At 34.2% G+C, this 12620-nt stretch overlaps 1 protein-coding gene across 3 annotated transcripts in view; it reads right to left on the bottom strand.

Moving 5' to 3' along the window:
• The window catches only part of YTHDF3 (YTH N6-methyladenosine RNA binding protein F3), a 44425-nt gene that overhangs the window by 27140 nt on the left and 4665 nt on the right, over positions 1–12620 (bottom strand). For all 3 annotated transcript variants that reach the window (XM_059994703.1, XM_059994704.1, XM_059994705.1), the window contains 2 exons: positions 10639–10724; positions 562–2151 (listed from right to left, as the gene is read on the bottom strand). In XM_059994703.1, coding sequence (XP_059850686.1) covers positions 562–2151; positions 10639–10724 — 1676 coding nt within the window. The remainder of the gene's footprint in view (positions 1–561; positions 2152–10638; positions 10725–12620) is intronic.

Here is a 12620-nt window from a genome sequence, read left to right as displayed (position 1 = left end):
CAGAATTAGAAATCAAATTCTGCAGAGTTTAAGTCCACTTCTCAATTCTAAGCTGCCTTCCTATAAAGTCAAATCCTTACTATATTTTGTACAAGTGCTTTAAGTGTACAAGTTATGAACAAGCCTCAGGAATCTTGGGGGAAAATATCTATTTATCATAAATACAAAATATGTAGTACTTTAAAAGCTGTTTGTCTCAAACTCCAAATACATTTTCCCGTAAAATTAAAGTTTAAGATTAGCGACTAGAATCCCTAGCCAGTTCTTAAGTCTGCTTAATTACAAATGCACAACTCAGGACTCTGATAAAGAATAAAGACCTTTATCACCTGAGGAGTATGAACACGCAGGAAGCAAATTCAGAGTAAGGGTTACCCTTGGAAAGGCATCCGAGGCCTTCACCGGGGTCTGCAGAGTTCTGTTTCTTAAGCTAAGTGGTTGGTTGCCTTCAGAGTAAAGTTCTTAAACTCAGAATGTAATATTAAAAGGCATTAAAGATTACAATCCATACACACCACCCCAATAAAAAGACCCTACACACAAAAATCACTGTACTCTTACCCTACGCATGGCTTCCTCCTCTTCTTGACGCTTTTCATAATGTGCAAAGTCATCAAAGATTGAGGTGGTGTGCTTGAAAGTAGCAATTATTTTAAGCACTTGCTTAGCTTTTTCTAGGGGTACCTCTTGGGTGTCCCTTGAATTGGTAACTGGTTTGTTGTCATTATTTTCTAAGCGAATATGCCGTAACTGGTTATTGGGAACATCTTTGACAAAGATCCATTTAACTTCAAATTTGCCCTTCCACTTATCCTGAGACCAGACACCGGCATACGCGTTATAGTCCACAACAGACTTCATTTCAGCCACTCCACAAAAATGTCCACTGCCATTCACGCTGAAGAGCAAATAGAGTGGGCCCTTCCCATTCAGGGAACGGTAAGCGGCATCCAAACGCTTATTACCATGCTCAGTACTACACCAGATAGAGTACTTAATGGAACGGTGAATGTCATCCTCAGAATAGCTTTTAATTATAAACACCCGTCCGTTCTTCAGGTTCCAGTCAAAGTCTTTGGGATTGTAGTTGTTTATGGCCTTTAGCTTTTCCAGCACTGGATGCACTTCTACACTTGAAGGTGAAGCACTGGCAGGAACAACACCTAAACCAAAGTTTTCACCTCCCCCTCCACTGTTCTGGTGGAAGCCCGCCCCCCTGTTCCGAGGAGCGAGCCAGCGATTCTGCAGCGGCTGCGGCTGTGGCTGCGGCTGTGCTTGGTGAGGCTGGGCCTGCGGCTGCGCTCCCGCCTGTGGCTGCGGCTGCGGCGGGGGCAGCTGGCCTTGCACCAATGGTGGCGGCTGAATTAACGGCTGAGGCTGCTGGACTAGAGTCTGAGGAGGCAGAACTGGTTGGGCTGCTGGAGCCTTTACCACTGACCCCTTTTCATCCCAAGTTCCAATATTCATGTTGTGTTTTATAGGAGGTGGTGGCACGGCGGAGCCCCCGATCCCCACGCTGCCCTTGGGTTTGAGTTTCGGTTGAGGTTTGGCAGGTTTTCTGGCAATGGCAGCCCAGGAGGTTGGCTTAGGCGCTGCACTGCTAACGGGCGGCACACTATTGGCTGCAATGCTAGTCATACCACTGCTGCTCAAAGCTGTTCCTACAGTTTTTGTCACTGCGGCTGTCAGGTCACCACCAATTTTCAGTCCAGTCATGCCTTGCTCAATACTGCTAATGCCAGGCACCTTACTCAAAGTATCATTGCCAAATCCAGCCTGTCCATCAGTAATAGCTCTCCCAAGAGAACTAGGTGGATAGCCGTAACTGCTACTATAAGCAGAACTTTGTGTTGATTGTCCCTGAGATCCACTTGTCCCCCATGTAGAGAAATCAGCATTACCAGGAAAAAAGTTAAATCCATGTTGACCAAGAAATGGAGGGGTATTTCCTAATGCCCCAGGTTGACTAAACACACCATCTGGTATATAATGATGTTCTCCATTACTCATTTGTCCATAGGTTGTCAGATATGGCATAGGTTGGTCTCCAGCTGTGGACCATGCTGCTTCCCCAAGAGAATATGGAAATCCAATGGATGGAGCATAGTAACTAGGCATGTATGGATCTGACATTGGTGGATAGCTGTTATTCTGGAAAACAAAAGACCACAATCAGGACAGAAATAAGATTAGGGGGCAGAGAAACATCTGAAAGAGTAAAATCAAATAGTTTTAAATAAATGGAAAACAGATGCACTTGTTCCAGATAAAGTTAAAATTTCAAATCGTTTTATCAAGGAAAAACTTTACTGATGACTTTTTATTTTATCTGTAATGAAATTACAGGGTATTTTTTTGCGGGGGTAGGTGGGTGGGGGGATATGGTAGGGATTATTTTTGTTTAAGAGCCAGATCCTCTGTGCACGATTTAAAAATACTCTAATTTCTACAAAACTGATTTATAAAGTTTGCAGAGACACTGATTGTTAGCTTTATTTTTAGCAACTGATGAACAAAAAATTTATGTGCAAGGATTAAACAAACATGGAAACTATGCCCAATAATAGAGGAATTACAGTTTATCTCTATGATGGAATCCAGTTCAGCAATTAAATTTTGTACTTTCATAAAGAAAAACTAGAATAGAGAAATGTTCACACTCTGAGAGGAAAAACAAAAAAAGATTCAAGATCATACTTAGAGCATGATCCATATTTGTTTTGTTTTGCCTTGCTCATTTTGAAAAAGAAAACAAAATCCTAATGGTTTCTTAATGGTTGGTTACAGGTGCCTATTTTCTAAATTTTACGTAACAAATTTATCACCTTCCTAATCAGAATTTTAATTTAGAAATAGTTAAGTTCCTATCATTTTTTCCAGAATTACTGTAATTAAATTGACCTTTATTTTGAATAAAATTAATCATCCATTTAGTGATTTGCCAAAAATCAAAGCTTATTAAAGAAAAAACTCAGTCAAATTTGTTACTAGCCAATGTAAAAAATAAAATATTCTACAGATTTCTTTTGAAAGTACATTTCTTATGCCAAAAATATGTCTGATACAGCCAGCCCTCCAATCCACAGGTTCTGCATCCATGGAGCGAAAATATTCAGGAAAAAAATTTCCATAAAGTTCCAAAAAGCAAAACTTGAATATGCCACACGGGCAACTACTTACATAGCACTTACATTGTACTTGGTATTATAAGTAATCTAGAGGTGATCTGAAGTATACAGGGGGATGTGCATGTTATATGCAAATACTACGCCATTTTATATACGGGACTTGAACATCTGTGGATTTTGGTATCAGCTGGGGTCCTGAAACCAATCCCCTAGGGACACCAAGGGACAACTGTAATAGATTTTCACTCTATGATTTAGGTGTGATTTTTAAAGCCTTGGACAGAGCTTCAGAATTTGTAAAATTAAGCAAGATGAAAAAACTAAGCTAATATCTAGTCAAGACCATTTGTATTCCCCTCCCAAGGGTCAATACCATTTTGAAGGCTGATTATTCACTTTATTTACATAGACATTCTAAGTTCCCTGGAGCAAAGTGGAGAATGCAATGGAGCAAAGTGCAAAATGGAGCAAATCCATTCTGGTTTTTTTTGGCTGTTACTCTCTTGGGATTATTCTGCCACTGCTTTCCCACTCAAGAAAGTATATCAATATACATATGTGACAATTACATCATAGATACTACCTGGAATTCATTTTATTTTTTAAAGGCCTATTATTGAAAACTAAAATGCTTTACTATTACTATTAAGTTATTTGTGACATACCTTACAACTATTAAAACTGTCCACTGTCCATAAGAAAGCTAATTTCATATTTTGCCTTTTCAAATGACTCTCATATAATTAAATAAAAATGACAAGAGAATCAAATAAAGGCTGCATTTAAGTTAATAATTAAGACATAGATTTACTGTTTTCAGTAAAACCTGAACTTAAAAACAAAAAACAACTATGTCAGCATTATTTAAAGAAAAAAAAGACTTTAAACACATTTGATATTAAGTATATTCCACTGTATTCAAAACTGGAAATATATGTGTCAATCATTTACTAATTTAGTTGAACATATTCTTTAACTATATTGGATAACTGTTAACCATATTTGAAAATATATTCAAAGAATGCTCACAATATTAGTATGAAGGAAATGAAGCCTGAGGGAAGCTCAAAGTCACCAACAGTGGTTTTCGAAGAAAAAAAAAAAAATTCTTGAAGAAATTAATAATGAGTAAGCTTCAGTAGCCATGGATATACACACACACACCTGTTTATAATTCAATCACCAAATTATTTATTGAAAGTAAAAGTATTCATAGTACTTCATACTGAAGTCACTGTTGAGAAAGCCCCAAAATTTAGCCAATATTAATGAACATACACAATCAAGATTTTTTTAACTTTTAAGTTTTTTTGGAGTTATTAAAGGTTTCCCTTTATTACTTTTTTAACCAAACACTTACTGAATGCGTACATTGTGAAAAATACTGATATAAAATATTCATTCTAAAAGAAAACCTACAGTTAAAGACACATTGCACAGGGAAGTGAATATATTCCACATGAGGGAAGAATAAGGAAGCTGAGTTGAATATGGAGGTAATCAGTTTCAGTTTCAAAGTTTTAATTTAGAATGTTGGCGTTGAAATCTGGACTTAGTAAGTCTTTACCTGGATGTGGGAGTGGAAAAACAGACAAGGTGGAAAATTTTTAAGTTCATTCATCATGATAAAGTGTTTGCAAAATTATACTCGTAACTTACGTTGAATATTCTTACTTCACCCTCACAAATGCTGAATTTTGCGCAACAGTTACACATCAGGTTCCTAATTTGTCTATATCCATCACATGACTCAGGAATCAGCAAACTAAAGAGCCAAAAGGCAAATATTTTAAGCTCTGCAAAAGCCCAATACAGCATCTGGTTGCAGTCCCATATTCATCTTCTTTTAACAACCCTTTAGAAAGCTGCTAGCTCAAGGGTTTCCTCAAAGAAAACAAGTTTTGGTCCCTGGGTCAGTCTGTCAACCCGGTTTTAACACATTATCTAATATATACTGATTCCTATTAAAAAAAAAAAAAAGTCCCCCCAAGCTATATTATTAGATTAAATGGGTAACAAATTTTCACCAATTCTGCCACTTCTGGGGCTGGAGCAGGTCCACACCCTTTTGTTGTGGGGCCTTTTATTAAATATCTTTTCAATTATTTTTTAAATCATGGGTTTTACTACTTCACCCCTAAACTACTAATTTTGTCAAAACGGTAAGTTTAAATTACTTTAAAATGTGCTCCATTAATCACAAGGGCCTTGTCAAACAGTCAGCTCAAGCTAATGAGCAGAGATGCAACTGCTGTCCCTACCTGACTACAGAGCTATCCAGTGCTTCTATGCTACCAACCTAGAATCCTTGAGTACAGTGGATAACCTAGAATCCTTGAGTACATTGGATAAATGGCCTGCTTTCTCCTGTTTATCAAACAATGCTATTTATTTCCTAATTCTTTCAGTAGTTTTAGCTGAATGAGATGTTTTTTCCTCAGCTTTACGAAAGTAACTTAAGCAGTCTCCTTCCAAAAGGCAAGGGTTTTGGTTTGGGTTCTAGTAAGAACAAAGCTGTAGGAAACTACTAACGTTTAAAAGTAAGATATGGTCAACACATTTTGTATTAGCAGAGCTTCAATTATAATTGGAAATATTTTTAAACGTTCTGCTAAATGTAAGATAGATTTTTAATTGCTAGCTAAGTGGAATGAAGGGGAACAAAATTTCCACCTACTGATGATGGAAAACAGAAACTCAAAACTTTCTTTCACCTTTTACTTCAAACCTGGTACAACGAGGTACAATCAATTTAACAGTTTATGTCCAAATAATCACTTTAAAATAGTTTATTCATAATTCTGAAATTGGTCAGTAATAGTGAAATTTTACTTTGTTGTTTAAAGATATATAACCTTTAAGAAAGTGATATGAAATGTCTGGCACTTCCCTCTTACTCAAAAGACTAACTGAAAAGGGGAAAATAACAATATGTACACATAAAAAATGATATATTATAATCAATGGATATAATGAAACATACTTGTAAAGTAACAGATCCACAAACCCTTTACCTAGAGCATAAACTTAGAAACGCAACCTGAAGGTGGATGTGAAGCCACGAGGTAACTAAATTCTAATCCCAACCCAGTACTTATCAGCTGTGTGAAGCCAATATCAAGTTACTTAAAACTTGAGTTTTCTCGAATATTAAAAAGAAATAAAGATAATGTACCTAGGACACACTAAATATTCAATCAACAGTAGTTATTCCCTACTTTTGCAGTTTCTATGTCAGTGATCATCAGATCATTTAATTTCTCTAACCCTGCTTCTTCGTCGGTAAAATGCTGTAATCAATTACATATCTTTAAAAATCTAGTTGTTAACTGCAAAGTGCTATACTGAAGTATAGGAGTTAATCTTGTTTTAATTTGAAAACTAAAATATAGAAAAGATGAAAAACTCTTCCTTTGAATTTCAAAATCATTTATAATTATCATTTCTTAGCCTTGTGAGTCAGGTCAATTGTTTTTCTATTATCTCAAAGAAAACTTGAACAATACTAAGAAAAAATTCATGATTACTGTTCTGACCTGAGGACACTTTAATACAACTCAATTATAACTGAGTCTTTCAGTTATAGTAACTTAATACCTATTTTTACTTCATAAATATCCAAACTTCCAAGAAAGAACATTGTACAATGTCCTAGAAGTTCAATAAAAAACAGTTGAGGTATTATTCACCAAAAACAGCACATCTGCATAGAAAAACGGAAACTGTTTTCCATTAAGAACCTGAGGTACTTCAAACCCCAGAACTAACTACTAGATTAACAAAAAGTTAAGTGAAATTTAATATACTTTTAATGTTTATGTACATTTTCTTCTGTTATTTTAAAAATATTATTGTACTTCTCAAAAAGTAAAAAAGATGCATATTTAATCACATAGACGTCATAAGAAAAAATGTATCATACATTATACTCAATTAATCTGAATATTTCATCAAGCATACTTCTTCATTCCCTAATTCTAGCAGTTAACCTAATCTACTTATTCAATAAATGCTTAATGAATGCCTACTACATGCCAGATACAGTGCCAGTCTACCTAGAATCAACCTAGAATCCTTGAGTACATTGGATAACCTAGAAAATAAGATAAAGGACATGGTCTCTGACCTGGAACGCTTCACAGGTCTAGTAGGGAAGACATATTTACCCTGCAATTTGATAGGTATTGTTACAGAAATAAGAAGAAAGCAAAACAAAAACTCTAGTACAAAGAGGAGGGGGCAAGTAACTGGAAAATCAGAAGACTTCATGAAGTGACAAACATGACAGTCTGTGTGTGTACATCATATATATAAATGGAAAGCTTGAGATCATGAAAGAAAATATTCAGAAAATACTTATATTTTCAGAAAATAAGAAGTCCTATTCCCTAAATAAGTTACATGGATAAAGTTGACCAAAGATGAGGCAGGGAGGGAAGTGGAGCCCTTTTAAGGGCTCTCATATAGTGAATATATCCACTGTGGTGAAGCTTTGGTAAGTCTTTAACATGATGACGGCAACAGACTTGGACTTTAAGAGGACTGCTGAGTGGCAATATGGAATTACCAGTTAAGAAATCATTCCAACAGCAGAGATAATGAAAACCTTACCTAAGGGCAGTAATAACACGGACAGAAAAAATCTGTTACTGTCTTAGTTCTCTATACCTCTTCTCTGATAAGCATGGCTAGGAATTTATTTCCCCATATATACAGGCAGACCAATTCAAACTTCATTTTTTTCAATTTATTCTTCAAATGTATATGCACAAACTACACAGCATCTTGAACAGTACCAATTAAACCTGAATTTTTAATCAACTTAATCGTCAGATTATTCCGAGGAACTACAGAGAACTAATTTTAAGTCCTGAAGGACATACGTTTACTTTTAAAATTACTATGAAAATTATTCCCTGAGAACTTGAGCATGAGAAAATAGAATAAGCTGCCACAGAAGTAAAAGGCCAACAATCTGTTTTTAAAGCATCCCTGGGTTTGATTTGATTTAGATCTAAGCATATAAAACAAACATTAAAAACTTTTCTAGACTAAAGAATATCATTTTTATTATTTGTAATATTAAAATCAGAAGAAGGGATTTAATTTTAAAGACATCCTGTATATTTAGTTGAAAAATTTTTTAATTAGCCAATTATTTCAGCTAGGTCAGTACAACAAATACTTGCATAACTTTACATCTGAAAATAATTACTTTAGATATTTCATCAATAAATCCACTTTTCAATAGTGTACTTTAAAAGGTCAATTTGTAAAAACTTTTCTATTTTAGCTAAGTAACTACGATAAATTTAAATTCTGTACAGCTTACCTTTAAGATTTCAGATAATTTTCAATTCTGCTCTCCAATAAACCCAGTTTTCAATATTCTATAGTGTTAGTATTCTTTAAAAGGTAAATATGTATCCTGGTTAGACAATTATTTTTAGTTATTACAGAAAGATAATTGCTGAAAACCTATTCATCAGCACTGGCAAGGAGAGGGAGGCAAAATATAGCCGTACTGGTATTAAACTTTAAGACTTCTCTTTAAAGAACACATTACATTGATGCTAACATCAGTAAGTGATTTAATTAATATAAAGTGTAAGACCTTCCATTTAAACATCACATTAAAACAAACCTTTTATAGATGTTTTTGCCCCAACATAGGGAAACTTTTATGATTCAATTTAAAAACTGGGTTCACTAAGGTAAATGCCCTTATAGTCTTAAAAAATAATGACTTTCCAACACTTTATGTGAAATCTTATGCAGAATTCCAACATATAAAAACACATGAAAAGCAAAGCACAGCTCTGGCTGCTGCACGGGTAGGATCCAGGTTACCCTCCCCAGGTCTCCCCTAGGCAGACCTGAAGCATCTCTGTGGAATGCCAAAAAACCAATCTTCTAAGCCCCTGTGACAAATAAATTATGAAACATCTGTTACCAAATAAAACGAGAAGATTCTCACAGGTAGCAATTCTCAAACATTTATAATCCATTAAAATTTCTTGAAAATAGAGTTTGAACAAGTCAGTCAGAGAATATTCATACCATACCCTTGTCTTAAAAAATCATTTTACATTAAAATACAAAAAGTATAAAATCAAGTAGCAAAAAACAATTATGTAAACCAAATAAATTTCCCAAACTTATCTGATCATGGAGATCTTTTTAGGAGAATATCTACTACACCTCATTATATCAGAATTTCTCAAAAAAGTTGGAAACACTGCCATAAGGATGTTAACTGAGATTACTGTATGGGACCAAATAGAACAGAATATATTTCTTTTAAAACTTGCACTACACTTCACAACAAATGATCTTGCCCTATTTTCCAGTGATATATTCTTTCCCAACCTTTAGGTGGAAAGTAAATTTGTTATTGAGATCATAAAGGTAGATTACATAAGAATGAAATGAACTTTTTCATTTTTTTTAAAGTAGCCAAACTTTCATAGATTTTTATCACCCATTTTTATTTTTTCTTATTTATTTATTCCCTCCCAACATACGCTAGGGATGTAGATCAACAGATAGAAGGGGGTGGTTAAAGAGAAATAAATGTAGATCAGGTTGAACATAACCATGGCTCTCCAAAGTCCTAAAAATAACTGTACATTCCACAAATTGGAAACTACTTTTTTTTCAAATTTTCTCTGCAACTGCAAAGTTCTGTAACAATATTTGGTTCCTTATTCTTTTATAAGCTAAAAAAATCTAGGTTAAGATTTCAAGGTACATTTTTCATATGTCTTTTTATAAGCAAAACAACAAAGCAGTTTCATTCCAGAATGTTCTCTCTGAAGAAACTGGTTAATAATGAAAGTTTTTTTTAAAATTTATTTCTAGTAGTGACATTTTTATTAACAAACAGAAAGAGATGCAGAATTGGTATACAGAGACTAAGAAATACCATTCTTTTGGTCAATGTTTAAATATAAATTATTCCTATATACAAAAATCACAAGATTATTTGTGAAAAATTCAAACACAGAAGAACCTCAAAAGCGACCAGTTATTTGATTTGATGAAATTCTCCATGCCTACAATATATAAGCAAGTGTGTTTATAATATCTTTAATTCTATTTCCTATGCTACCAGATTACATACCAGGTTATATTAAAACTTTAATTATACTAACCAAAAATTTCAGGCACAAACTAGTCTTCTCCCACAAACTTCTAGCTAATTAAACCTTATAATGTGCTTTAGCTATGAAGATATGGCGGCAGCATTAGAAGATTAAATTCAACAGTCAAAAAAAAAATCTAACTACAATACATACATATCCCTGTATTTCATAATCTAGTTTCAGCCATCTCCAATTTCCAAAGAACCCTCTTGTGCCAAAAGCCTGCAGCTGCTATTCACTATTATGTAGGCACACTGGGTTAATTCATGTTAGGGTTCGCCTCATTCAACTAAAATACCTACTTTAAAAAATCAATTAATACTAACGTAAGTTTAATTTCCTAAATATGTGACTGTCACACTTACCTGATTTGTCTGGCTACTCAAGTATGGCTCAAAATCATCATCATTTACAGCATCTTTTTGATGAATCGAACCGTTTTGTACTGAAACTAAAAAATATGTTTGTATTAGATGTACTGTAATTATCTTTATGAAACTCACAAAATAACCTAATATTTTCAATATTTTTCAAATCAAATCGGAAACTTATCCTGCGTTCTTTGTTCTTTTCATTTAAAAACCCCCTTTAGGATTAACTTAATTTTGGATATAAATATTTATGTGCCACCAAAAACTTACAAATCTTGTATATATAGGCCCAAGATTACATAAATACAAAGTATATATACACTTCTCATTACTAAAAGCATAACGTAAATATCCCAATTTCAACACTGTAGTAAGCAGTTAAATTAAAATGTTGGAAGGGTTTGCTAATGCTATGTTTGAATCTAAAATAACCACTTTAAGCAGTGTTATTGACAAGATAGATTTCTGAACGTTCTCTACCTTTGTTAAATCACTTTACTACTCAGTCCAATAAAGGTAAATAAGTAACCTTGTTTGGTAACCGACGTTAAAATAAATATCCTAAGTGTCTCCAGTCAAAGAAAGTGGCTAAAATTCACTTGAAGCAATATCACAATAAATAAATATTATCATAAAAAAATCTAAATAAAAAGGGCCTTTACTCTAAACAAAAAACCATGAAGACTTTCACAAGAAAGTATAAATAAAACTAAGACACTAAAGATAACCATGATTACTCTTGCAACATACGAGAAAACCAGTCAGAGTGATTTATAATGCCATATTTGTTCAGAGATCACTTCCATAAATGCTCTATATCAAGCTGTTGTTCTGGACACTGTCTCAGTGCCTCTGAGCACAGACTCAAGGTAAAAAGATCCTGGGTTTGAATCCCAAGTCCAACACGGAGAAGTTGGGGGAATCTCTAGTTAGTAACTTAGCCTGTCTAACTCTGACTACTTCTCTATTCAAGGAGGTTATTAATAGCACCTATCTCATCTCATCTGAGTATTCAATGACAGTATTTAATAATCTTGGATATTATTATCACATAAAATATTACAAGATCCAAACAGGACTAAAAATTACTTTAGGACCACATAAACAAGCTTATGACTAATCGACTAATCTCTTGGAAACAAAAAAAAGCCCCTCAATACCTGAAAATTTGTTGCTTAAAAATACAGCATTTTTAAATACAATACTTAAATATAAAATATTATAAATTAAGGTTAGGAGCAATGGATTTACGTTGTGTGTTCTTCTATAATATCATAACATCTTTATTTTCCCTAATCATTCCAATGAGTTCAGAGACATAAATGAAATATACAAGTTGACAGAGTCATGGGAGCAAAAATAGGTAAAATCCCTTAGTTCTTTGCCACCCACTGAGTAGCAATGATCACTCAAAAAAATACTACTCTGTGAAGTCTTCAAAGTAGACCTCTCATGATTCTACACTGCCCCTCAGAGACTACAAAAGAAACCTCAAGGTCACCGTGATCCTGGCTCCACTGAGGTGGCTTAACTGCATTTGATAAGGAATGCATCAATGCCAGAGTTGAGCTAAATGTGCTCCCCAGAATTTAAATATGTAACAGCCACTAGAAACAAAATTAAAGCGGAGGGTACCTTAGGTTATTTCAGGTGGGCTAATCATTTCAGCCCAAGAGATTCTAACATATCTGTTCTCCTTTACCACTCCTCTATCAAGGATAGTTATGCCTGGTCTATTACCTCCTGAAAAAGAATTCTTCACTACGTGCCTGGACTGGTACATATTTGTCACTGTTACGTTCATGTTTAACAGTATCTGAAACAGCTACCCATCTCAAAATTACAACTATTATCTCTTGTATTCATTAGATTATCATAAGTTTAGTCCACACTGCTAAAACAGTAAAAAAGTACCTACTTAAAATTTATCCAAATATATATTATATTGATCTTCTTACTCATCTGCTCTATCTTTT

Source organism: Delphinus delphis, chromosome 17 (assembly GCF_949987515.2).
Source record: "Delphinus delphis chromosome 17, mDelDel1.2, whole genome shotgun sequence".
Lineage (NCBI taxonomy): Eukaryota > Metazoa > Chordata > Mammalia > Artiodactyla > Delphinidae > Delphinus > Delphinus delphis.
This window is presented reverse-complemented; position numbering and strand designations above follow the sequence as displayed.